General features: G+C 36.2%; 1 protein-coding gene across 1 annotated transcript in view; it reads right to left on the bottom strand.

Moving 5' to 3' along the window:
• The window catches only part of ZNF217 (zinc finger protein 217), a 30750-nt gene extending 8747 nt beyond the window's left edge, over window positions 1-22003 (bottom strand). Inside the window, exons 1-3 of the mRNA XM_026664961.2 lie at window positions 21873-22003; window positions 3762-5522; window positions 158-283 (exon numbers count right to left, since the gene is read on the bottom strand). Coding sequence (XP_026520746.1) covers window positions 158-283; window positions 3762-5154 — 1519 coding nt within the window. The 5' untranslated portion in view covers window positions 5155-5522; window positions 21873-22003. The remainder of the gene's footprint in view (window positions 1-157; window positions 284-3761; window positions 5523-21872) is intronic.
• Window positions 22004-27711: the final 5708 nt, after the last annotated feature.

Below are 27711 nucleotides of genomic sequence, written 5' to 3'. Positions count from 1 at the left end.
CCACTCCTTTGGTTTGGTGGTCTCCACTGTTTCTCAGCATGCAACAAACTATTTTTTCCAACAAGTGTCAAAATTGAATCATATTTGTATTTTTAACTTATTGAAAACTTTCTCCTTTTGATTCTTCACCAAAGGCATAATCTCAAGCTTTCTTTACCTGTATGAGTTCTGAGATGAATATTGAGGTAATAGTTTGAACGAAAAAACTTTCCACAGTAGCTGCATTCTCTGGAAGCTCCAAGATTTTTTACTTTTGATCTTTCCAACCCGTCTTCATTTTTATCTTTAGATTGGGGGTGGGGTGGGGGGAATAAAAATAAAGAAAAGTAAGGAACACAGTTCTGGACATTGTAAAAAAAAAAAGACACATTGTGCAATAATTGGGCAACCTCTGTAATTATTTGTTCATCCATAGATATCTTTTCTGAAAATAAACTTTTGTTTTAAATGAAAGGATCATAATAAGACAAAAATAGTAAGTGAACAGATTACTGTTATGTTAATGTACTTCCTAAAAGGAGAAAATGAACATGTATCTTTATTTATATCTGTATAACTGTATGCTGCAAAATTGTTAAATAAAAAAGGGAGAGGAAAAAAAAGAGAAGAAAACAGAATTTGTTTTGTTTTGCAAAGATATCTGCCAAGAATATATACTGCTCCTGACTCTCTGGAGAGATTTTACTCTAATCTTTTTGGGGTCTATTGAATTTGGAATTGATATTTCTGGGAGGGAGGGGGGGAAGGGAAGGAGGGAGGGAGGTTCTTTTTCTCTCAACATACATATTTTTATCATTATCTTATTCACATCAGTCACACTTGCTCAGTATATCTTGTATTATCTAATTCACCATCTTCCTGCAACCCTTTAGAACTACACAATTCATGCTATTACACAAAAATATTCCACCACAGAGCAGATTTTAACTATGACAGTGGGATACAGTGGCGTGCAAAAGTTTAGCTACCCTATGGTCAAAAACTGTTTCAAATGATTGCAGAAGGCAGATTATTAAACACGACATCTTTCTTCAAACACATATGCCAATTATATAGAGTTGTATATAAAAAATTGTTTATAATTTTTTAAAAATTATGAATATGCCAAATCCAAAAGTTTGGAGACTCCCTGTCAATACTTTATAACCCATCTTTTGCTAGAAATTGCAGCTTCCAAATCTTTTCTCTGGCCAACTAAGAATCTTTCTCTCTCTCTTTTTGGATGTTTTCCCCGCTCTTCCTTGCAAGGTTCAAAAATATTCTTAGGTCTCTTTTGCATACACTGAATCTTAAAGATAATGATACAAAAGTCCACAGTACAGGTAATCCTCGACTTATGTTTAGTGACCGTTCAATGGCACTGACTATGATCGTTTTTCACATTTATGACCATTGCTGCATCCCCATGGTCATGTGATCAAAATTCAGACTCTTTGCAACTGACTCATATTTATGATGGTTGTGGGGGTCATGTGATCTCCTTTTGTGACCTTCTGACAAGTCAATGGGGGAGCCAGATTCACTTAACAATGGTGTTATTAATTTAACAACTGTGGTGATTCACTTAACAACTGTGGTTGCAAAATGAGTCAAAATTCACTTAACAAATTTTTTGCTTAGCAACAGAAATTTTGGGCTCATCTGTGGTCCTAGGTTGAGGACTACCTGTTCTGTTACATCCAAATCTGCGGTCTTGTGAAGCAGTTTTGAGTTTACAGACTGCAACAGCAAGCAGAAAGACAATCCCCATGCCTTCAATGAGTTATTTTTCTTTTATATTGATTAAACATTTATTAATTTTCCTCAATACATCAATTGCTTTTCCTATGTTAAAAGCAGAAAACTAAAGATTGCAAAGTAAATTTTAAATTTTACCATTCAATTATATATTTTTCTGTTTAAAAAAATATTTCCATCTAAACTATTTTAATAGTCCTGGATATTTAGGTAGTAAAACAATCATTTCAGATTATAAATGCCCTCTAGGCAGCAAAAGACACTGGTGGGAGGAGAGATTTTCACCCCTACATACAGTACCATTTGTATCTAAAACAGTTGGGACATAAAAAAAATGACATCTGGGCACAAGAGACAAATATTTTTTTGCAAATTCTTTTTTTCACATGGACGCACACACACGCAACACCTTCAAAAATATGCAGTGGCATTTGGCAGGCAGACTACTTCAGGAACAACTCACAAAAATACAGCCTTTCAATACAACTATTAGGTATTGGTTGGATAATTTTTTCAGGTTGCATAGCAGCCAGGGAACACAATTTGGGAGTTTACACTCTGCAGGATTTAATCTGAAAAGCAGATATCAGGATAACAACAGGTAACATATGTACTAGGAAGAATTTTAAGTGAGATGGGATACATGGATAGAGTTGTAGCTTAGTTGTAATTAACAAGTGGGGAAATGAAGCTTCCGAGAGCCATTGTTCAAAGCTGAAGCAAACACAACGATAAAGGCATTTCTAAAATCATCCTGCAGTCACATGTTTTCGTTCATTAGAAAACATCTTAAATATCTTGTTTAATTTTTGTAAATAGCAACCTCACATCTCACTGCCTTATGTGAATCCTGCATGATTTAAAAGAGAATTCATTCTACTTAATTTTAGGGAAGAATCCTGCTAAATTAGAATCCTATCAGATCCATGATTTCCAAAATTGAACCCTGGAGGCAAGTATTTATTTCTTCAGTTACCCTTACTACATTTTTATTTATCTTATGGTATTTGTGCTTTGTTTTTTATATTGTGAGCTGCCCAAATCTCAATACAGAACCACCAAATCATCAAATTTATAAAAGTCAAATTAATTAGCATGCAGAGCTCAAGGTTTATCACTAGAGGGCAGCAAGCACCGCATTATGCTCATTTGAGCTTGTTTCAAGCTGTAACAGTAGTAACTATATAGTAGAAGTGAGTTCAAAAATGAGGCAATAAATATTCTGGTTGTTTTATAAATAGGACCTATGTGGCTATCTCAAAATTTCTGCCAATCTCTCCAAAGTACAAACCAGAGAACAGATAGTTCTCGACTTACATCCATTCATTTAGTGACCATTTGAAGTTACAGTGGCATTGGAAAAAGGAACTTATGACCATTTTTTCACACTCTGCAGCGTTCCATGGTTATGTGATCAAAATCTGGACAACTGGCATGGATTTAAAACGATTGCACTGTCCTGGGGTCACGTTATCACTGTTTGCAACTTCCTGACAAGAACATTCAATGGGGAAGCCAGATTCATTTAACCAACTTAACAAATGTGGCAAGATTGTAAAATGGAGCAAAAATCTACTTTAAAAAATGTCTCAATTAGCAAAAGAAAATTTCTGGCTCAATTATGATCATAAGTTGAGGATTACCTGTATTGCATAACAAAAGGATTTACCAGTATCTCAGCTGTGGTGGGAAAGAAACCCTAGCATGTCTAGCATTAAAGGAATGAAAATATCCATCTGTCTAATCCTCGATTACACTATCTTTTTATACAACTCTACACAACAGTGTCGTATGTATATGAAATATGCAATGCGTTTTAAGATTATGCAAGCCTCTTTCCATTTGGTGTAGATGCAAATTATGCCATGACTTAAAACTAGTGTAAGATGATGGTGTGACAATATTCCTTGGAAAGCAGTTAGCGAAACATATTATCCCTCCACATTATCTTTAATACGGACACCCTCTTATGCCTAAATGAACAAAATACAATTTTACCATGAGCAGTTCTTAAATTGTCTCACCTGAAGTCTCTATTATCCCATCCTCAGAGCTGTCTTCAGATCCTCCCTCCAGTCGTTCGGCTCCATTCTCATCCAGGGTTGCAAGGTCACGAAGGCATGTTCTCAGCTGCTTCCCTTCCCCACACCCGCTTTCTAGATCATTCTTCCGCTCTTTCTTATGGACCCTCGAGTGAAGGACGAGTTGGTGGTAAGTTCGAAAGGCTTTGCCACACTCTGAACAATGGGTAGGTTTGTCTTTGTTCTGGGACAGTTTAGAATCCATATGCAATGAAGGCACTTCGCGGCAAGGGTATTTATTAAATTTGTCCCGTGGCATGTTACCAATCCCTGTGTAACTTCCACCTCTGCTTCCCTTGGTCTTTCCTGCGCTTTCAGTCTGGTTTGCTTTGCTCGCGTTCCAAATCTCTCCAAGTTCTTCTTTGTCCGAAGAAGAGTCATCATTGTCCGTGCTTCCCTCATGACCTGCGTCTTTCGTTTGTCCGTGACCAATAGCAACTTTACCTTTAGTAGCCAGCTGCCATGCCTGATAGGTACTGAACGGATCCAACTCGGCAATCCATTTCACGGGCTTTTTCTGTTTGCTGTTATTAGAAGGTGCAAGTGGCTTTAGGTTTAAAAATTGCAGAAATTCTTCCCTATTTTCTTTACCGTCCCCTTCCGAGGGACAGCCATTGCTGCTGGCTAGAGAATCTTTGGTATGCACTTTGCTGTGCTCAATTAAACTTTCTTTATTTTGAAATAGAAAGCCACACACCATGCAGATTTTATAAGGGGATGTTATGCTTTCTGCCACTTGGTCCTGAACCACCTCATTTATCGTTACGGGACTCTCGGATCCGGGCAGGGCCTTGCTGCGAGAGCCAGGTTTTCCAGTGTGAGTCCTCATGTGATTTTTGAGGAACCAGGGTTCCTTAAATCTCCTTCCACATACACTGCACCAATAAGTGAAAGAATCCTTGTGCTTCCTCATGTGGGCCTCAACATCAAAAGCCTCATCAAATGTTTGCCCGCAAACCACACAGCTGAAGTCTTGGCTGTCCTTTTCATTTACATCCAGGGGTGGCAAATCAATTCCCCCTTGTCCTTTATCAAGATGGCTTACATACTCCGCTTCCACACGCAAAACTGCCGGTTCACAAAGTGTCGGCCTATGCTGGGTTAAGACATGCTTACCAAGATCTTCTGGATGCTTGAAAGTCTGTTCGCAAAACATGCAGTCTAAAGATAGGCATCCCTCACCTTGCATTAAGAACTTGTCTTGTAAGTTCTTATAGGAAATTGTGTTGGCTCCTTTTACTGGCATAGTGGCATCATTACTATCCATTTGTGAACCAACAGTACTGGCTATACTTTCTGGTCCATCCATGTACACCAAAAGAGGCTGAGTTGGCATATTTCCTTTGGATGTTTTAACAAGAAGTGTCAAGTTGTTTTTAGGTAAGAAATAGGACCACTTCAGAAATTTTCCCAGTTGATTGGTAGCAGATGTTTGAGTCCTGATGACTCCTTCCAAGGAGGGTTGTTGGGTATTCCGCTCATCTGTAGATGTAGCTAACCTCTGCCAGAAAGAAATGATTTCATAAAAAATGTACTATCTCTTTCTTTTATGAAAGAGGTGGAATTGCTTATGTTGTTCTGCAGTTTATGTAACTTGCTTTTAGCAAAACCGGTCTGTTCACGTCTCCGAGTTTAATACTGAAGAGCTTCTTCTTAAGCTTGAAGAAAATTGTTGTAGCTCAGAATCACCGAGAACATCACCACCTATGTGAAGAGAATTTGAAAACAAATTAATGTTAATTTAGGAATAAAAATGAATCAATAAAATAGTTTGAAAACAAAAGGACTAATATACTTTTATGATACCAAGTATTCTTTCTTCAACACAATGCTTTATACAGTGCAATGAAGTCAGAAGGAAATTTCTGTGTTCTTTTGACACAAATATACAACAAGTGCTCCAATGTAATCTAAGTTTAAAGATCTGCAATCCAGCTACACATTCAGATTTTACTAAATATTTATCTTTAAAATGATGCAATTATCAAAGGAAGTTGCTAATCTCTGCAAGGAAACTGCCTTAGGGAGTTACTGTAGAACATTATCTTCAGCACTCAGTCATAAAGAAGAAACTGCCTCAGTGAAAGAAACAGGACAATTATTCAGCCATTACACTTGCAGAATCCTAGAAGTCCACATTATTATCCTAAAAAAATCTAGGAAATCCCATTTTTAAGGAATAATATTGTCTTATTACAAAACCATTTAAGAAAGTTGTTTTTTTTGCAAGCCCTTATGTCCCAAAGCATTTTGTAAGGGCTTAGATGTTTATTTATAAAATAAAATGGCAAGTTTAAAATAAATCTAATAGCATTATTTTAAAAAGAAAAGAAAAAAGCATTTCCTCATGACAGAATCTGCTGTCAGTTAACAGCTAATATGCAGCTATTTTGAAATCATGGGGCCACTCCAAGTGCCAGCCATTTGGAAAGCTTGTTTATGTCCCTTTGAATACTTTAAAACTAATCTTTAGGTTTAAAACAATTGGTTTTATATAACAACTAAATATGAATATGGATGTCCATTAAAAATAATAATTTCAATATGAAACTTATGAGGGAGATAAACAAGCACAGCTAAAATATTTGATATTTATTGTCTCTCAATAAATAGATCAACTACTGAAACACACATTTACTTGAGGAAGGATGGTTAAGAGCTAAACAATACGCAATGCATAAATATTCTAAATTAGCGTAACAATATTTAGCATAATGCTAAATAATAATTTAGTATAATTAAAATCACCAACATATAACTTCAAATTTTCAAAAGTTACTTTTGCATCTTTTTTAGTGCCTATTATCCAGACGCCTAAGTAAAAAGAGATTTATTTTGGGAAAAATAATGTTTTCCTAAAGGTTAATAAATATGATCCCATTACAAGTATTACATGCATCTTTCCTTTTATTTTAATCTACATGTCATTTGGCATAGTCAAGACAGGAGTATAAAGACAGATGCAGATATTCACATCAATGTATTAATTTGCACACATATTTCACAATATCAACCAAGTGAAAAGTATTATTGAATCTGAAACATATTAAATACCATTTGATTTTACCTGTTTATTTGGTACAATCAATAGAGATGTAGATAAGAGATATTGACCTACAGACATCCATTCAATACACGTTTCTTAAATCTGTTGGTCTTAGGATACCTTCCTACTTTTACCAGTTATGGATGACCCCTTCCCACATTTAAAAATACAGAACTTCTGCTTGTGTGGCTTTTGTTTTTTACCATATTAAAATTAAAATGGATGCGCTTATAGAATACTTATTGGATCCTATAAAAATAACATTAAATTCATTATTTTCACGGAAAAAACTGGTATTTTCATCAGATTTTTTTTTTTTTAAGGAAAACAGTGACACTCTTTTTTGCAAATATCTTAAATGTCTAGCAAATAATTTTGATTTCAAGGATCCCTGAGAGGGTCTTGGGGTATTCCCAGGGGTCCTAGACCCACACTCTAAGAAACACTGTCCTAAACAATTTGAAGTAGCTTTTGTAGAAAAATTGGAGGCCAGAATGCCACGTGTGTCATCTTATTATCTCTGGAAGAAAGAAAGATTACACTGATTATGTATTACTTGCTTCTAATCATAATCCTCTTTTGCAACATTGCGAATTACAAGGTACTATTATAAAAGATGATTTAACAAGTGAGTTGCAATATTTGGGCAATTTTCCGATAGGAACCACTATTTAGTTTCAAAAGTCCATCCTGAGAAGATACAGTAATTTACTGAAGTAAATTACCAGTACCAAGCTCATGTGTCAGAAAAACAAAAATTCCTGCTGTCAATATCTTGATCCAGGCTGGTCTGCCTTCTCAGATCTTAGCATCTTCCCAATAGGTAAACTTCAACTCCAAACAATTTCAGTAAGCCTGATATTGGCTTGGAATTCTAGAAGCTGAAATGTAAGATCTGGAAGATCCCCAAATAAATTTATTCCCCTCCTTTTCTATAGTACAAATACCTTCTGCAGATATTTCCTTCTCATCAGAGGTCCCAAAGGTGCTTTTTCAAGAGGCAACTGTTGTTTTTTTTCTGGTGCTTTTTCGAGAGGCAACTTTCTGGTTTTTCTTTGAAGGCGTTTCACTTCTCATCCAAGAAGCTTCTTCAGCTCTGGCTGGATGGTGGGGAATGGAAGGATTTATACTCCTTGTAGGCAGTTAGTCATTTGCATTTTTTTAGCGGGTTGTTAAAGTCACCTGAAAAGTGACTTTAAAGTCACCTGTGTTATCAGGGTCACCTGAGTAGTGCAAATGGATGTGGAGCCTTTTTGAAACTGTTGAAAGGACTGTGTTGTAGACTGAAGATAGATCATGTCTTTTCCCTCCCCTCTCTGTTGAGAGGGGGTCCTTCAATTTTGACCCACTTTCAAAGCAGCCAAACTCTTAGTCCAAAATGTGGACTTTGCTGTCTTCAAAAGAGTGGCCTTTGTCTTTTAAATGCAGATGGACTGCTGAATCTTGTCCTGATGGGTTTGTTCTCCTATTTCATTTCCCGTCATCCAGCCAGAGCTGAAGAAGCTTTTTGGATGAGAAGTGAAACATCTTCAAATAAAAACCAGAAAGTCCAGTTGCCCTTGACAAAGCATCTTTGGCACAACCATGACCTGAATGACTGAGAAACTCCATAAACCATTCTCATCAGATATAACTATTTTACCCTTTATTATTTCCAAACCTTGTGATTCTGACACGCCTTTATTCCAAGGGCCTCAAAGTAGAATAGATTTATTTAATATTCCCACCCTAAGCCATCATTTTACTTTAAAGTAGTAAACATTGAGAACGTTTGTGCTAACAGACTGATATGAAATTGGTCAGTAAACCTTAAAGCTGATTTAAGATAAGTTTGGTCTCTCTATACCTGATCCTTAGAGATATATAGTATATAGTGCAGTAAGCCATAATATTTTATTCATTTACATTTATATTCAATTAGAGCAGTGCATGAACCCAGTCTTTTATCATTTGTAAACCAATTTATTGTGTGCTGCAATACAATCTATTAACCAACTATGGTTTATTCAATAACATCATGGTAAAAGCAATTGTGTAAATACAGTACATAAAACAGGCCTGATCCTTTGATAATTAGACTAGACTAATTCTTGAACAAACAATCTCCATTATCAACAGCATTGTCTGTTAAATATTAGAAATCTATTATCTTTTGAGGTCTACTATTTTCTAAGTTTTTAGTCTCTCCTGTCTCTCTCTCTGTATGTGTGTGTGTGTTATGCAATTAAAATTTTTGTGACAGACAGATCAATGGGTATTGTGATGGTTTAAAGTTACTCCTCTGCAATCCAAGATAATCCTACTAAATGTATAAGCACACCACAAATTTTGAGTGGATTGAAATCCAAAGCTTCTAATTACTACTGAATTAGCAGCCAAAGTACTCAATGTGAATTTCATTCTAATATACAATTTCACTAAGGCCATTTACAAATAAACTGCCCAGATTTCCCAAATGCAGTGCAAGAGAATTTCAAGAAGTTTAGGACATATCTGTTGTGTGTGGGGTTTTTCTCTCTCTCTTCAAATCAATGTAAAGTTAAGCCCCTTAAAATCAAATCACTGCTTTCAAAATAATATCTCAAACATTTTTACAAGGGGAGATGACAATTATATTAAAAGGGTGTATGTGTAAAGTCCAAAAATGAAGTAGCCTTAATGCCTTTCTCACACATTTCTCATAAATCCTTTAGAGGCAGGAGCTAAACTTTTTATGTAGAGGTAAAACTTCAGTATATCAAATCAGAATAGAGCTGGAAGCAATCTTCCTGCTCAAGCAGGAAATCCTATACCATTTCAGACAAATGACTGCCCAGTCTCTTCTTTAAAATCTCAAGTGATCAAGCACCCTCAACTTCTGAAGGCAACCTTTATCACAGACTATTGACAACTGAGACTATGCTGTAATTCAACTTATTTTTGCACTTTCAGGAGTGAACTTTGTATTTACAACATTTATATTCTATGATCTGCATGAATTCAGATTTTAAAAATATGTGTAATATACTTTAGTACTCAGAGAAATAAAGATACCGCGGACTCTCTTGCAGCCGCCATCAATCTCTCTTCCAAAAGGACAAGCAAATTACATGTCTTTTAAAAAATACATCGTCATAATAATTTTGGCAGGCTTTTTTTTTTTTTTTAAAAGCTGAGATTTTCAAGAAGCTTAATTATATGTTCAATGCTTTTCAGAACTATGGCAGATATCCACGTGTATCTCCTTAAAATGACAAACTTACTGGGGGAATTTAATTCCAATATGAAACTTGTAAAGGACATCGGCAACAGATAGCAGGGAAAACAATGGTGAAAAACTTTTTTTTCTGAGCTAGACTTTTAGACAATGTGAAATTGTGCAGCTATGATTTTTTTTTAATGGCATGGCTTTAAAATTATCATATTATGTGCTCTTTTTTAAAAAAAACTATGCTGATAACAAAGAAAATAATATTCATTCTATGTTAAATAACATTTCAAACATAACATTTTATTTTACTCAGACTTAGAGTCTCTTGTTTTTCAAAATAGCGCTTAATATCAGTAATTCTTCAGTATTCAGTTCCTGCTGTGTTCATGCATTTTGGTAAGCATCAGCCTTAATCACAGAGATAGGCAATCTAATCCTCTGAAAAAGTTTTGGACTTCAACCCCTATCAGCCTCCAGCAAGAGAGATAATGACAGGCAATTGTGGAAGTGATACTGAAAAAAATATATGCAGGGGAATGGATTGCTTAATCCTGATTAATAGTTATTTTCCTTTCTCATCATATTGACCATTTGTCATTGAAGAATTGTTAGAAGTTGATACAAACCACTCCTGCCTCCCCCAAATCATACAATTCTACTTTCTACCCCCCATTTTGAGGGTAAAGGATAGGGCTTCATCCTGAATGACACTAAATTTGTGTATAGCCGTCTACCTCCTTCTCTTTTTAATATTTTAAAGTTGATTCACTGCTGCTGAGTTTTGGGAAGCTGGGGATCACAATTCTAGATGCTTCCAAAAAAAAGTCATATGCTATACAAACCTATCAGTTTAGATTTTAGATATACATTCTATTTTTAGGTATTTTGCTTACTAAGCATTGGAGAATATGGAGCAATTCATCCAAATAAGAAGAGGCCAGGCTGAGAAAGCCAATGTTTCTGAAACCCAAAATTATACTGATCCTTTTAAATTGTGTGGCTGTGGACTGCATTTCAATAGACGAGTGGGACATCACATAAATATGGAGCTGGGATAAAAACTTAAGTTTAATTATTTTTGTTTTTGTTTATTGGTGAACAACCAAAAACAAATTTGTGAGCAGTTGGTGGTTTTTTTTAACATTCTTTACAAACTTACATATGCTGAAGATTCTTCTTTATGTAGTTTTCATTAAAGAACTGTTCCCTCTGCTTTATATATTACCAATTTGGCTTGTTTTTGGACTTTTATGTTTATCCTGCATAACTTCAAATAAAACAATCAACTATGATAAAAGGTATTTTATAAGATACTATTGAAAAATATCAGTCTAACAAGGAAGGCAATAGTCATTTCTGTTTTTTGTGTTTCAAAGTTTAGGTAAATGGCAGGCCAAAGTACAGCAAGATTTTGCCATTTCTTTTCAGTTTCCTAATCTAGCCTAAAGTCAAGTTCCTTTCAAGTTAATCTCAATTCCTGATATTTGCAAATACAACATTGAATCTTTTGAAATAGAGATTTATTACTCTTACTTCCCTACATAGAAGGAAGTTTTATGCTACAATATAATTATATACTCAGAGGTCATCCTAGAAGCTGTTCACATCAGGCCCTCAAAACTGTTCTTGCATTTCTATTATATATTTTCATCTGCTATCTATTTGGTAAAATTTTGGAGGAAGAAAGAAGAAATGGTGTGTGTGTGTGTGTGTGTAAACAGAATGCCTTATAAAATTCAGTTTTGTGAAACTGAATCCTGTTGGATATTGAAGATTGAAAATAATTAGATTTATTCTTCAGTTCTATAAATGAGAATTGTTCTGATACAAAAAGCTACTTTACACATTTTGAAAAATTGAAGAGCCTGGAAATTTCAACCACAAAAACATTGGAAAGCTACCTACTTCACAATTTCATTTAATGTAATCTCTTTTCAGAGCTGCTAGACGTGCACATTGTTTTAAAAGGAACGTTACAGCCTTCTATACAGAAAAAACTGCATTTCCATTGCTTAATTTTGACCTTACATCCCTTTCTAAGATTTGACCTGGCACTGCAATATCTCAAACTTCCCAACTGAAACTTGAGACTTGAAATATTTGCTTTAGGCTGCAAACAATATGAAATGGGAGATGGCGAACCTATGGCACTCTAGTTATTGCTGAACTACAATTCCCAGGATTCCTCAGTTATGATCATGCTAGTTGTGACTGATGTGCATATTCAGCAATATCTATGGGGCAGACAGGCAACTGACCTAGCAAGGCCTGCTTTGCTCTTCATATCTTTTTAAGCAATGCTGAAAAATCTCCAGAACTCATTCTGGATGCTAATTCAGAGTCATTCTAAAGGGCCTGACTAGATATCCAACCTTCCTGTAAAGATGAAGAGATACAGGCATTCTCATAGAAACTAACTTCTTTGTTCAAAGAAATTTCTTTTCTTTCTTCCTTTTGTCCTAGCATTTATTAGCAGCTTTCCCTTGCTTTTCACCATACCAACAACCAACACTACTCATGTTAGAGAATAATTCCTCAAAAATAACACCCTTGTCTCTTCTAGAAAGGAGGCTTAGAAGTAGAGTGGAGTTTTACACAGCAGCCATACACCCTTTCTGCAATCAATGTGGCCTTTTGAAGAACCAAGTGTGAACAGCATCTACACCTCATTAATGGCTAATCTTCAGCTCACAATGAAGTACCATTACACTTATATTTTGATCCCAGAATGTACTACAGAACATTTGCAAATATGCCAATTCTCAATAGTATGATTTGTTCAGCTTATAAAACACCTATTTTACATCTAACTCTCTCTTTTCTCCAGAAAAAAACAACCAGTGATATCACAGGAATGTGAATCTTTTAAGCTTCCATTTTTCTAAAAAGGAAAACAACATACAACATTGATATTGATGTCCATGTATATACTGTACAGATAACATAGATTTGCTGTACTGCAGAGTTTAGTTACTAAAACACAGTTCTAACAGCAACTAGGTATTATTTATAAAAATCTAACCTAAATGTATTATTATAATGTGGTTCCTTGTTTATATCCTAGTGTCCCACTCATTATGGTTTATGGTATGTGACTAAGCCACTATGACCTGTTTAGCAAACCATGTTTAAAACACCCAGTTTATCATTTACACATAAAACAAGCCAATCTTTTCCTTCAGTTCATTACAAAAGCTGGTACCATGCCACTAAGAAACCATACCAGATTTTCTGTCCATATTCAAAATTGAAATTCTATCAAATTAGGCACCTCCTAAAAAGGTATACTTGGAATTTTACTCCCATTAGATTTCTGTATATGAGTAACAATACCTAAAAATATTTGCAAAGAAAAAATCTTTAAAGAACATGCTAACTTTCAAGCTGTTTTAGTTGCATTTTTATTTTGAATAATTATTTTAGTAACATTTAGAACAATTTGTTTCTTATGTAGCTGTTACTAAAGAAACAATTATTTCCTTTAATAAGGTATATATTGTTTTCATAATCTAATGTCAGATAGCATATATGTTCATGTCTATATAATACAAATATTAAATATATATGAATACAAAATAAAGTTAAAATAATTGTAATAGACTCTATATTCTAGCTTCAGAACGATTTGCAGAAAAACTAGTCTTACCACTAAGCTACAATATAAATTTATCATTATAAGCACAATATTTAAAATCAACGTGAGCCACATACTACTGAGAAAACTTTTATATTTAGTCTGAATGTACATATCCCAGCTGTCTAAGAAAAGGATAAAAGCCATGGAGAATAGAAAAATCTAGATCTAAACCTAAAGAACCTGGTCAGATTTTTTCTTTTGCACATAATATTTTGAGATTGCATGGACATTTCCACTCATAAGTTTCAGAATAGTAGTGATATTATTAAACAGATTGTATTAGCCTAAAATTCAATCACAGTAATCAATATTCACTCAATGTACTCCTCTATTGGCAATTTTTAAATACCAAGAAAGGAAATATCTAAATGCTCAAGAATTCATCTTTATTTTCTTTCACATTATTCTAGAAGCCATGCTTTGGAGCCAGTGTCAAAAATGACTATAAAAGTCTATAATATCTGTACCAAGTTCTCAAACGGATGTGAAACAACTGTCATTCTTAATTAACTCTGTCCTTGTACTTTTACCAATTTGATTCTTCTAATAAGGAACCAGTCCTCTTGGTTTCAATCAAGTTCAAATTACAGTTGATAAATTTTTCCAAAAACTATTTTTAAACAGGAGTTTTCTTTGAATAATCAGAAAATTTCCATTCAGGCTTAACTATGAATTGGTCACCTTTTGTTCTCAAATTAGATATATTTAAGTGTTGTAACTGTATTGTTGTTCTTGGAATCTATGATATATATACATTTTTGGTCCCATGGTTTACAATATCCTCCCTTCCCTACCCTCAAAGGATATAATCTTGTCTCTGCCAACGGATGCCTCAGACAATGTGTGCTCAAGTTCATGAAAGTTTATAACACAAATATACTAATTTTGTAGAGGTGTCACAAATGAGTCACATACTAAATACAAGATTCATACATATGAATGCAATCACATGCATAATGTCTTTCAATATCAAATGTATATTTGCCTAAACGACAAATAAATTAATTTCTTCCACGAGAAATATTACCTCCATTTAAATTAATTCAACCGAAACAATACTATGGACTGGCCTTGCCTGATCATGTTTTTAATATTCTACTAAGATCTGAAGTAAGGTAAGTATTTGCCATATTCAGAGTTTGGGGAAAGAGGAAGAAATATTTCTTATAGAACAGCCTTCTCATTGCATGGTGGAGTATTTTTGTAATGGATGACTGTTGCAAAACTAGCTTGAAGTAAGTGTTCAGGGACCTGCAACTGGGAAGAGAATGCCCAAATCCCACTAAATCTGAGCTATTCCTGGATATTATTGCTTTTACTGGATATTATTGCTTTTACTTTCTACATCTTTCATATACAAATACCTGCCACTGAATAGTTGGAATATTTTTATGGCCCCAACAAACATTACAATAAAATGTATCCCAAAGTTGGAAGGACATAAGCATTGGAAGTTCTTCAAGATGGAAATTCCAGAATATACCCAGTGATCCTGTCCTGAGGCAGAAACAACTTCCTTTCTGCCATTTTTTTTATATTTTCCTTTTTGGGGATATATAGATTAGCTTTCCAATGTTTGCCACAGAACAGGATAACATAAAATGTGCTGTCCGTGAAGACCTAAAAGGCGCACTGTTAGATTAGAATTTCCCTAAACAGTGTATTTCTTTGCATGATACATCCCCCAAATTCAATTATCAATTAATCCATTTAGATATATCATGCAGTTCTCTCTCTGTTTTAAACTTGGTCTGGCAGACAACAGAATAGTTTTACTAAAAGCCAAAAAGGGAATTTGTTGCTGGAATATATAGGGTATCAAATTCAGGAAATGCATCACCTGTTTTATGTGTTTTCAAAGTTGCCTGAATATATTAGCTGATATTTTTAAACTTAGTAAATCTTTTATTTAAAAAAAAATCTACTCAAAGATTTACTTAAAAACTGGTCAAGCCAAAAACCACACCTAATCATAATTATTATATGCTCATCCAGGATCCTCTACTCAAGTGAAAAATTATCTGAAAAGCTGGTAGGAATTTCTACAATAAGTGAATTCAAAATTAATGCATAGAAATATGACTATGTAGTCCAACTTTTAAAGTGAAGAAACTTGTAGGTTCACAAATAAAAAGTGCTTCCCAACAGAATTTTCCTCTGAATGAAAACATAGCTTGTCTTGATATCTGCTGGTACAGCTTGAATTAAAAGAGTTTCAAGAAATTGTCATCCATTATCTAAATAAATACTAAGGCTATAGCTAAAATTTCATGTAGGTGACTCCAGTTACCCAAGCATACAACAGAGCAATAGTACATATTTTTGACCAAATAATCTATTTTAATTTTCTTCTTTCTCTATCTTGCAGAATACTTATATGCCCCCTTTGAATACCAAATATTTTTAGACCATGTAATTACAGTCATCTGGGTTTAAGTAGCATATAAAGCATACTTCATTGAACAATCAAGAACACAATATTTCCCATTATCCTTGATAACAAGGTTAAAAGGCAATTTCCCCTGTTTTCCTTCACTTTTATAGCTGCTGTATGTCCAAATATATTTAAACAGTTCTTTCCAAATAGTGTTCTCCAAGGTATGGACTTCATCTCCCATAATCCTTAAGTGAGATTAAGGCTGCATTTGAGGATCACGTGAAAATATATTGCAACCACTTTGGTTCTGTTCCAAATCTTTTCTAGCTTCCTTCATGACACCTACATAACATATTCAACAAACAAGCAAAGTCATAAAAGGACTCATCTGCATTTGAAAGTAGATAGTTCAGCATAACATAACAGTTGATGAATCCCACATATCTAGAGTTAGGGAGAAGCAATAAAGCAGTTGTTAGCTGTTATCCAACTCCTCTCCCAGATTAAGTAAGTATAATCTCTGGAACAACATTCCATTTTTTTAAATGATACCAATCCCATGCTTGATTTTTAGTGCCGCTTTTTATGCCTACTCCTCATTCACTAACTACAACAATTTATTTAAAATCAAACTAGAAAATGCATTCTTTAATAGCACTATATAGTGTTTTAGATAAAGTTGTGGCATAGAAGACTCAAGTTATATTCCAACCTCAACCATATAAGATCATAGACTGATTTTGGGCTAGTCACTCTTTTTCAGCTGAGTCCACTTCACAACACTGTTGTTATGAAGATTATATACATCATTTTGTGCTCCTAAACAAAAAATAGGTTATTCATCTCATGTATAAATTCAAGACAATTATTCTAAACCCTCAATATATTCAGTTGTGTTAATTGCTATAGAATAGTGCTGCATTAACAGGCCTTGATTACAAATTAAATTATTTTTACATTTGGCTTCTTACTTTGACTATTGACAATTTTTAAAATATTGTGACTAGTCAAATAGGCTATAAAATTATCTGGGTTAAAGTGAAGGAGCAGATGATTTATCTAATACACTGTAATTGCTTCTTAAGGAGCTGAATAACACTATGAGCATGTGTATTTATATAGTGGAAAATAATTAATTCCACTTACAATCTACCTCAACCCAAACAAGAATATTCTTGGCTTCATCTAATGATGCTAACTGATAACTATTAATATGGTTGATGTGAACCCTTCACCAGCTAAACAACAAAAAGTTTCTGTTCTTGGAAATCTTAATTGTTGGACAAAATGAGATCCTTTAACTTTACTGAAAACAAAGCATAAAGCAAGAATTCTCTAACTGCTTATCAACTGTAATACTAACTTGGAGGACAACCACATGTGGCCTTATATTAGAAAGAAGATAAAAATAGAAGTGTTGCTAGCTCACTAACTTTGAACAAGAAAACCTCAATTTACAATAGTTATGCCACTTTTACACATAGTTCTACAGACTGCACATCCCATTTTTAAAATCCAAAACTTCTATTAAGTACATAGTAACAAAAATAAAGCAATAATGACATGCTTTACTTTCCCAATTCAAATCAGCATTCATAAATCTCTGAAACATCATCCACGCCCCCCCCCCCCCAAATATTATTTTATTCTTGATTCTCAATTGCTGGAGGCTTGCACAAGATTCAAGTGTCATTAAAAATGCTAAAAAGTATTCATTATGAATAATTATCTTTGGTGCCAAAGGCGTAGCAAATGTAATTATGTGAAGCAAAAGACAAGAAGGACCAACTGTATTGGACTCCTGATGTTCTAATCAGGCAAAAAGAGAATAAAGGAAGGTCTGAAGCCCATAATGACAGCCCTGCTGTGGGAAAAACTGTGCTCAAACTGCAAAGGATGACATGAGATAAATAACTGGTCATCAGCTACAGTTATTTAATCTTCCTGAATCTCCGTGGAAGCAACTAAATTCAAAGGTCAAGCTTCTTTTTCAAACTTACCTAAAGATAGCAAAACTGGTCATTTTCAACTCTAGATTAAAAAGGGAAGGAAGGAGGGAGAAGTCATTCCCTCCTACAAGAATTAGCAATATGGGTTTTGATTTTGTGGCATGCATTATATTCTTCTATATTATAAGTATATAAAAGCAAGTTCTTTTCTTCCAGATTTTTTAAAAATAAAGTCATGTTACTACTTCCTCAACTAATAGAGCTTACTGACACTGACTGTTTTACATAGTTATCGTAATATTGAAAGCCAAATAAGGTCTGCAATCCTCTTTTCTATTCCTCCCCCCTTCCCCTTGGGCAGGAAATTAATAATTTGAATTTTCATTATTCCTGAACATTTGAGAGTATGCCACACCAAAAGAAAAAGCACTTACTTTCAAGTAACATTATTACTGTGGGATAAAGAAATAAAGTATGCTTCTCACTTTGATCTTATACTTGTAAGAAAGAGATTAATCCTGAAACAATGCCATTCTACAGATGGATACAGGATCTAACAACAAGTAATGCATAAAATGGTTTGGAAAAGTTTGATAAAGAACCCAAGATGAAACAAACCAGTGTAAGAGAAGTAATGAAGTATACCTCCTTTTTCAAGCCCATATATCCCCACCCCCCATCCCTTTCCATTCGTCACCAAAACAAAGGAGATATTTCAACCCATCCATAGCTCTCCATCTGGAATCTAATGTAATTTCCATTAAAGAAGCTAGTAGCCATTTCCTTAAAATCCCCCTGAATACTAGCCTTTCTTTGAAATTTCACCTTTTAGATCACAACTTTGTAAATAATATTTAATTAAAATAGACCCCCCCCCCAGAGATAACACTTCATCCACTTTAACATGGATTAGCATAAAGAATTAACTGTTTAAAAGACGTGCATATATCCACAAAAAATTACAATCTCCAGCATTTATGGGTTATTACAAAACTGTTTACATCAAACCTTTGAAGGAATTCTTACATTATATATACCAGAGACTGAATTTAGGGGGTGGGGATATTTAATGTCTTTAATTCCTTTAAAATGACATGTTTTTTTAAAAAAAGTAACTCAAATTAAGAATCTTTTTTCAAAGGGACTATTCTATATAGCTATTTAGCTCTAAGAGAATTTTCAAAGAAACATATACCCAAAATAAGATTTGTTTCTAAGCAAGAATCATCAGCTGCCATTAAAACCACACCTTAAAAAGTTCCTACCATACAGCAGAGAAGCAAGTACAAACTAGTGGTGGCTCTTTTCAAATAAAATAGCAGTAAACTTAAAGAGTTAGCCAGATTTGATATTTGAACATGAGTTTTTTTTTTAATTAAAAGGATGAAATGCATGCCATCAAATTTTTAAAAGGCTCTAAATACAAATGTTTTGTTTTGCCTTTTTAAAAAACATAAGTGGAGTCAAACAACCTTTCACAGGAATATAAATATTTAACATTTAAACCTGACAACACAACACTAAAAGATAAAATGCCTTCCTGCTAAGCGCAATAGTGCCTCAGAACTGGAAGGCAGCTGTTGTTCCCTCGGCCTTCTCTTTTGTTGCACCTAATCTCATGTCAAGTCATTCAACCAGTTCCAAAGAGATGAAGACATAATTGAATCAACCTCATACAAAAAAAAACTGTTCTTAAATAGCAATATGGAGACATTAATTATTCTATACAAGCCAACAACAGTATTTTTCTTCCTCCATCTCCCATCAAAACACACATACACATACACAAAACGCCCTTGTATAAATACATGCATGTACAGACAATGAAACTGAAAACAACTCTCAGATTTGGCAAAGACACTAAATAGTCAGCTCAATCAAAAGGCTATAGGAATAGATCCTTAACAGCAGTTTTTGTAATGCAATAACATAACTTGAAATAAAGCTTCAGGAGCCCAATCCAATTTCAAGAAAACCAGGATAATTCTCACTTCCCATTCACAAGCAGCTAAGTATTATTAGTAATTAATAGGAGTCATATTGAATTATCTGGAGTTGAATGAAGTTCACATTTAAGAAGTTACAGATGACCTATTACAAGCTGGCATTCCAACTGCAGATCTTAAATACTGACTCATCAATTCACATAAAAATAGAAGAGGGAAATCAAACTCCACCCACTTTCCCTCCCCCACCTTTAAAGAAAGCAGTTTAACCTACTTATCTGAGCCATTTCTTCTTGCCCAAGAAAACATCTAATTATGAGCAATCCTCCCTTATTTAAAATGGGTTTTGAAACATCCAAGCGACAAGAAGACCCCAGAATTTAGGCAAAAAAATATTTTCAAGCTCTTGTAAGCAGGATGCTCAAGGTACCTTTGCAGATACCAAAATCAAGCTCTCACCTGCCAACAGAATGTAAACAGTGGTCAGCAAGTTAATGCTTGATATGTTAGTTGGCTGGAAGGCCTTTTATTTCGTAGCCTCCCTGATTGTATCAAGTCAGCTTTTCAAGGCCTAATACTGTGAAGAATGATATGAGTCCTCCCACCACCCCCCTTCACATTTTCGAAAGTGTGTTATTTCCTTCTGCTCCTTCACATTATAGAAACTTCCCTTTTCACATTCTTCTGTAAAAAGAAGCCTGTCTACAGGCTTAAGTTCCTATTTTTTTTTTTTTTTTTTTTGCTTTTCACTCTGTACTATATTCCTCCTGCTCAAATAACACCTTCCCTATTAGAAATGCTGTAAATTGTAAAGGTTCCAAGGTCAATTCAGAAAGGGCATTTTTAAAAAGGGATAGGAAACTAATTTCCTCCCCCTCCTCCTTTTGACAACAGAGCTTCTAGCAAAGAAAAAACCCCAAATTATCTGCAAATTTAGATGGAAACAAGTTAGACCGACAATTTTCCTATAGCTCTTACTTCAAAAACTCTTAAACTTCAATCCAGATACTATACTCACAAGGGGATTCACATGGGGGGGGGGGGGTAATAGGGAGCAGGGACTTATGGGATTGCATATCGAAAGGCTGCTTTTGGCGACCAATTTCTGCAAGTCAAATAAACAAAAAGCAAGCGCACCCCAAGTGAAGACGCAATCAATTAAGAAATTAATGCAACCCTCCCTGTAGGGAAAGGTATCAACATATGGAAGTGAAATCACTCCGTCAGGCTTTGTGAATTGTTATTTTCCTCCTCTCCCAGCAGAGCTATTGTTAAAGGAGCCAACTAGTTTATTTTATTTTTAAAAGTGCAAGGAGAGGAGGAAGGTGTTGTTTTTTTACAATGATCTCTATAATCGTCAATAAAAAAAAAACACACCACGGGAGCAGATTCAATTCCGCCCAGGAAACCCTGAAAACGAAACTGACAAAATGGATCAATAAACTTCTCATTAGCAAATCTGCCCCCCCCGACCGCCCCCCCATCTGTGCCAAACACACTACAAATCTTGCTTCCAGGAACATCTCTGAGTCACAAAGAGGTCCTCCCTTTCCCTTCTTCCCTCCCCTCCCCCATTCGAGATTAAACATATTGAATATTGAAAACAAAATACCTATATAGAAATGTAATAGAAGTTTCACCAACATCGACTGGGAGAAGGCAGGGAAGGGAGAGAGAGAATTGAGAGGAGTAAGCGAGGCAAAATCGTTTGTTTTGTTTTGTTTTAAATCACGAAACACTAAGAAGTTTAGAGGAAGCAGAGGAGCTAAATGTTTGTCTTCCTCATATATCTTTCTACCTCCCTTCCCTGCCTTGCTTTGCAGGAAGGTGGAAAAAAAGAAGAATAAATGCAGGGTCATAAGGAGAGCTTTTTAAAGGGTAGTTATTTTAGAATATTAAATGCCTTTACCTTTATGATTCTCCGCTGCCAAGTGGCTGTGGTAGTGGCTGGTAGTAGTGGAAGATAAAACTGACACAACAGGAGTTGCTACGTTTGAATGAGAAAGAAGAGAGGAAGGAGGGATTCAGAAGGAGGGAGGGAAAGAGGGAGGCGGCTATTGGGAGTTTTTGAGGCTGGTTCGTGAGACAAGCAAAGACACACACACACACACACACACACACACAAACGGGATACACACCTGATCCTTTTGGTTTCATTCTCCAGATGCCATGGGGGGGCGAGGAAAAGGGGCTTAGCAGGAAAGGGAAAAAGGAAGACAATGCAGAGAATCTGAGCTGCTCTATCACACCATGATTATAATCCAGCTGGGCAGCATCCTTGGCAAAATTAGAAAGCAACATTTGGCTATGTTTGTACCCATCCCTGCCCCCCCCCTCTTTATTGGGGGGGGGGGAGACTGTGTTTCTTGCATTTGTTTTACATAAATGGACAGATCCTGTAGGTATAAAACGGTCTGTGAAGCAATTGCTCAAGGTGGTTTATAAAAGTAATCTGCGAATACACAGGAACATATAAAACGCATACTCTGTAAACGCCTTGGGGCGGGGACCTATTTTTTTATACACGCACACCACACATATAATATGTAAAGTTCTATTAGTTACTCATAATAATGTATATATTTATAAGTGAATTATATACATGTCATGTTTATCTTGGCATGGTATTCACGGCCTTTTAAGCCGCCTTGGAAATTCCTCCTCCTCAGGGACTCTTCAGGAGGAAGCCCCGCTACAATGCACAGGACTTATTCCCCACGCGGGCTTGCATCTTTCGTGGAGCCGTTCCTCTTCGGCAGTTTCACCCACTCCTGAGTAGGGGGATTATCACCCGCCGCGCGCCCCGTCCTGGACCCCCCCCCTCCCCACGAATTGCTCAGGCTGCTGCGTCCCCGTCCTTTGTTTTATAAGGGGAAGGGCTGAACCTCCGTAGAGAGTCACCCTGCAACGGGGGATGGGGGGGGGGGAAAGGGTCCCCCCCCCACCCGATCTCAGCATAGCCCTCTTTTCAGGTTGGGGGTCTTCCACTCCCCCCCCCCTTGCTTTAGGGGCACCCAGGAAGCCCTGTGCCATTGGAGAGGGTAACCTGTCGTTAGGGCGAAGGGAGGCTCTCTGGGAGTCTCCTGGGCGCGGACTTCCCATCAAGAAGAAACCGGGTTTAGCTTGGCCGGTCTGTCCTCCTCTACCCTCGCGTCCTCCCTGCCCAGCCGGGCTCCTCCCCGCGCCCCAGCCATGGTCAGAAGGCGGGAAACGGAACGAGCCCCGCGGCGCTGAAGATATTGGCCCATCCTTCTTGGGCGCGCGTGGTAGTGGCTCAGTCCCGTGGGGTGGGAAGGGGTTGGCGCCAAGAGTGCCGAAGTTTGCCGTGGGGATTGCAGCACTCAAGAGATGCATTTTGCGGGAGGAGGAAGTTTAGAAGGGGGGGGGGACCGTTCCTGGGTCAGGACTCTGCCAGGGTTGCTTCGCCCTCTTGTTTGCTGCACCACGTGGAGAAGGGAGACGTGGAAAAGGGAGAAGGAGGGACAGGAAAGCGGGAGCGTTTCAGCAAAACAAAAATAAAAAAGCCCGGGCTTTCAGCTTGAGGAAAGACTTAGGCTGGGGAGATACGGGGGTGGGGGTGTCTAGTTATGCATATGGATGGGGCTTTTCCCCACGTACACATCTGCCTTGTCGCCAGCATTGCTCCCCGTGGTGTCCGTGGGATTGTTTTATGTAGAGGCTGGAAGAAATGATGGTAAACTTACCTAAGGGCATCCTTAACAATGGATAGGAAATCTGCTAGAGACGGCTTTTGGGCATTCTTAGGTGTTAAGAAGACTGAACGCCAGTGCTAAACTGGTTCAAATAGGTTGCATTATGCAGATCGGCCTTGCAACAATCCTGTGAAATTGCAGAATAAATAAAGTTATACTGGCAACTGGTATCTGAAAAGACTGAGGTGGAATTTAAATCCACTTAACCTCTAATTCTGTATGGAGATACTGAACTGTGAACAATTAGAATAAGGCAAAACTTTATGTAAGATTAACTGTAGACAAGATTAATCTGTAATTGATTTGACTTTTCCTATCAGCCTTACATGAAAGGCTGTTCTCTAGTCTTTTTTCATATGCTGAACACTAAGATAGCTTATACAAAAAAAACCATGACTTTTATAGATCTCTGAGGCATTAATCTTTTACACATTTTCCAAGGATAAAATCAGTAGGCCCTGCTTTTGATTAATGTAAATATAGAATTGTTTTAATGAATATACTTTTATTTTGATTATGTACCATCAAGCTGTTTTTACCCCTAACCACATAACTTCCTTTTCTTTTACTTTACTGTAATTTTACTTTTATTTTGCCTTTATTTTAGAAAAAGAAGGATGAGAAAAACAATTTCAATAAAGGATAACTATGTAACACTGAAAGCATTCATACTTAATCTACAAATAGGAGCAATTTGTTCATAAATGTAAATAGCATCAGATCGTCAACCCTGAGTAACTGGAGTCCTATTAGCAATTTTATATATTTTTTATCCTGCCTTTATTCTTATTTTTACAAATAAGAAAATGAACCTGTTCAATATTCTTTCTCCAACAGCCCTGTGAGGAAGGTTGAGCTGAGAGAATGACTGGCCCAAAATCACCCATTTGGCTTTTATTCCTAAAGTGGGACTGGATCTCACTTTCCTGGTGCCGTAATCACTAGATTAAACTGGCCTCTTCAATTTAGTTAATTATTTCTATCCCACTTTTAGTGTTTTACAGGTAAAACAAGGCAATGAACATATCCAATACACTTTCCTCCTCCTGGTTTCCCTTCCACAATAACCCTGTGAAGTGGATTGAGAGAAACTGACTGGCCCAATCATGAATATATATTTATTGAAGCAGTGGCATTTTAAACCAGGGTTTTCAGTTCTAATTCAACAGCCTAACTCCATGCTTATAATTAGTCCTTGACTTACAACAACACCTGGGACTTTCCACTGCTCACGGTTTAAGTGAGCTGCGTCTGGTTTAATGACCCCCCCTTTTTTTGCTAAGGTTTTAAGCAAGCCACTGGTTGCTAAGTGAATCATGTAAATTTGTCTCTCCCCATTGGCATTGTCATAAAAGCTCAGGGATGGTTGGGAAAAGGCAATCATGTGACCTCAGGACACTGCAACTATTTTAAATACATTTGACTTACAACAGTTCTTTTAGTGATAGTTCAAAGTTACGACGACACTGAAAAAAGTGACTTACAACCATTTTTCACACGACCTTTGCAGCATCCTCATGATCATGTGATCAAAATTCTTGGCAACTGGTTCATTCTTATGACCGCTCCTGTGTCCCAAGGTCATGTGATCGATCACCTTTTATAACCTGAATAAGCAAAGTCAATGGGGAAACCAGATTTACTTATCCACTGCAGTGATTCACTTAACTGTGGAGCAAACTCAATAACAGAAATTTTGGGTTCAATTGTAGTCATACGTCGAGGACTATACATGCCGGATGTCAGGTGCCTGAATTTTTATCATGTGACCACAAAGTTATAAATGTGATGACCAGTTGTAATTAACAAGTAAATGGTTGTAAATTGAAACCTGTATTAATACTAAAATGGGGAGTGTGTTAGATTTTGAGAATGAGTAATACCACCTCTGTATATAGAATGTCTGTGTTTACATAATTTGATTGAGTCAACTATGCATCAGACATTGCATAAATGGCCTGCATCATACACAAGACTAAAATGTGATTTCTACTTTGATATCAAATGTATTACACAAACTCAGCCACTCATACCCTCCCTCTAATAATAAAGTGTACTCTTCTTTTACATAGATAGCAGAGTTTGGTTATAAAGAAAAAAAATAGCAAACAGAAAATGAAGACTTGGGTTTCCACTCAGATAGACTTGAGCAGAATGAGGTGCTCCTCTTAGAATAGCAATAGCACTTAGACTTATACTACTTCATAGTGTTTTACAACCCTCTCTTAAGCAGTTTACAGAATCAGCATATTGCCCCCAACGCTGTGGGTGTTGTGGTTAGCAGGCAGCAGGTGCGGACGGCTGAGGAGAGCGAGGACTCAGATTAGGGGCCAGGACCATTAGGGAGTGGACTGCTGCCTTTAGAGATTGTGGGGGCTGGCAACAGTGATGACGAGGTTCCCAAGGAGCCTGTGCCAAGTCTGCATGCGTGCAGGATTGCTCATAGGAAAGAGCAGTTACATGGGCAACTCGGGAGTAAGGCTGCAAGGTAATGGCTCCTCCTTCAAGAAGATAAAAGTCAGCTGTGAAACTAACCTTTGCAGAAGGCAAAGACGTTTTGAAACCACAGCCTTGTGGACATTCCAGTATCCAGTATGAGTTTGTATTTGAACATTTTTGTCTTGCAAATTATTTCTTGTCTGTTATCTTTTGGCAAGCCTCGCACAGTTTGGCAAGGCTTGTGCTTATTACAGCTAATTATTTTGTAAAAGTATTACAAGGTTTTTGTTCCTTTTGGATTGTGTTTGATTTGTCGGAAAAGGGTGTGGGTCAGAACACTGGGTCTTCATTTTACCGACCTCAGAAGGCTGAGTCAACCTTGAGTCTAATGAGATTCAAACTGCCAAATTGCAGGCAGCTAATAGCAGAGATAGCCTGCAGTACTGTATTCTAACCATTGCGCCACCATGGCTCAGAAGTATCTCTTGCTGGGTTATAACAGAATATAACACAAAAGCCTATGCTGAATACAAAGATACTACAGTATTGAGAGGAAGGGGAATGGAATAATGGAGAACTTAGTCAATAAAACCATCATTTTGTACCCCATAATAGCAATGGACAACAAAAGAGAAAGAAACTATAGGTGAGGGTGGAGATTTCCAATGTATTACACAGTTATGGTAGGTAATGATGATAAACCAGGATTCAGATAGCAACAGATAAATTATTCTACCATCAATTAGCCATCCTCATTTTTGCAACCCAGATCTGCTAGCCCTAGCCACTGTACTTAGTATATGAAAAGGGAGGCAATATCTCTGGGAATCCAAATTATTATCCAAATGTTGCTTGAAATAGGGCCAATAAGCAACACTTGAACCACAAATATGTTCTTGGAGAACTCTTTTAAAATGTTCTTATGCATGTATGGTTAAATCTTTTCTTTCAATACAAAGGTGGCAATAATGAATCCTGTTTCTTCTATTTGATTTTGGCGTATTTCAAGCAGATAATTGCACAAAATAACACCATGTGGTCCTTTAAATCTGAAAAAAGGGAACTGATCTGTTTTGAATAGTCATTTTAGTTAGTAAGAACTAGGCAAAAGATTTCTAAGAAAACAATTATATGATGGAAGACCTAGTACATAATTATTTCTCATTTTTGTCATGCTTGTAAGAGTATAATAATATGTATTTAGAACATATGAACACTTTCTCATATGTTATGGGGGGGAGGGGGGTTAAGCCAGAATTTTCTTGATAACTGGGTAGCCTGGGCACTAAAACTACATGAGATGGGAGATGTTTTGTATAGGTAGTTGGGTAATGCAATAAAGTGATAGTATAATTATCTGGTGATAGTATAATAACCTGGTGGGCATTTATTCTAAGCTGTCCCCTTTTCCTTCAGTAATGCCTTATGTACATTTTAAAAATCATTTCTTTTTATTAGAAGCCAACTGAGAGAAAAAATAATTATAAATCATGCACAGGTAAGAGATAACAGTGCATCTTTTGTACATACAGGTATTTCTATGGTATCATCAGCTATAATTTGAGCCTTGGATTTGTAATAAGAGAAGCTATCAAT

The sequence above is a fragment of the Notechis scutatus genome, chromosome 3, assembly GCF_049901735.1.
Source record: "Notechis scutatus isolate UNSWTSFEM ecotype Mainland chromosome 3, rNotScu1.2, whole genome shotgun sequence".
Lineage (NCBI taxonomy): Eukaryota > Metazoa > Chordata > Lepidosauria > Squamata > Elapidae > Notechis > Notechis scutatus.
This window is presented reverse-complemented; position numbering and strand designations above follow the sequence as displayed.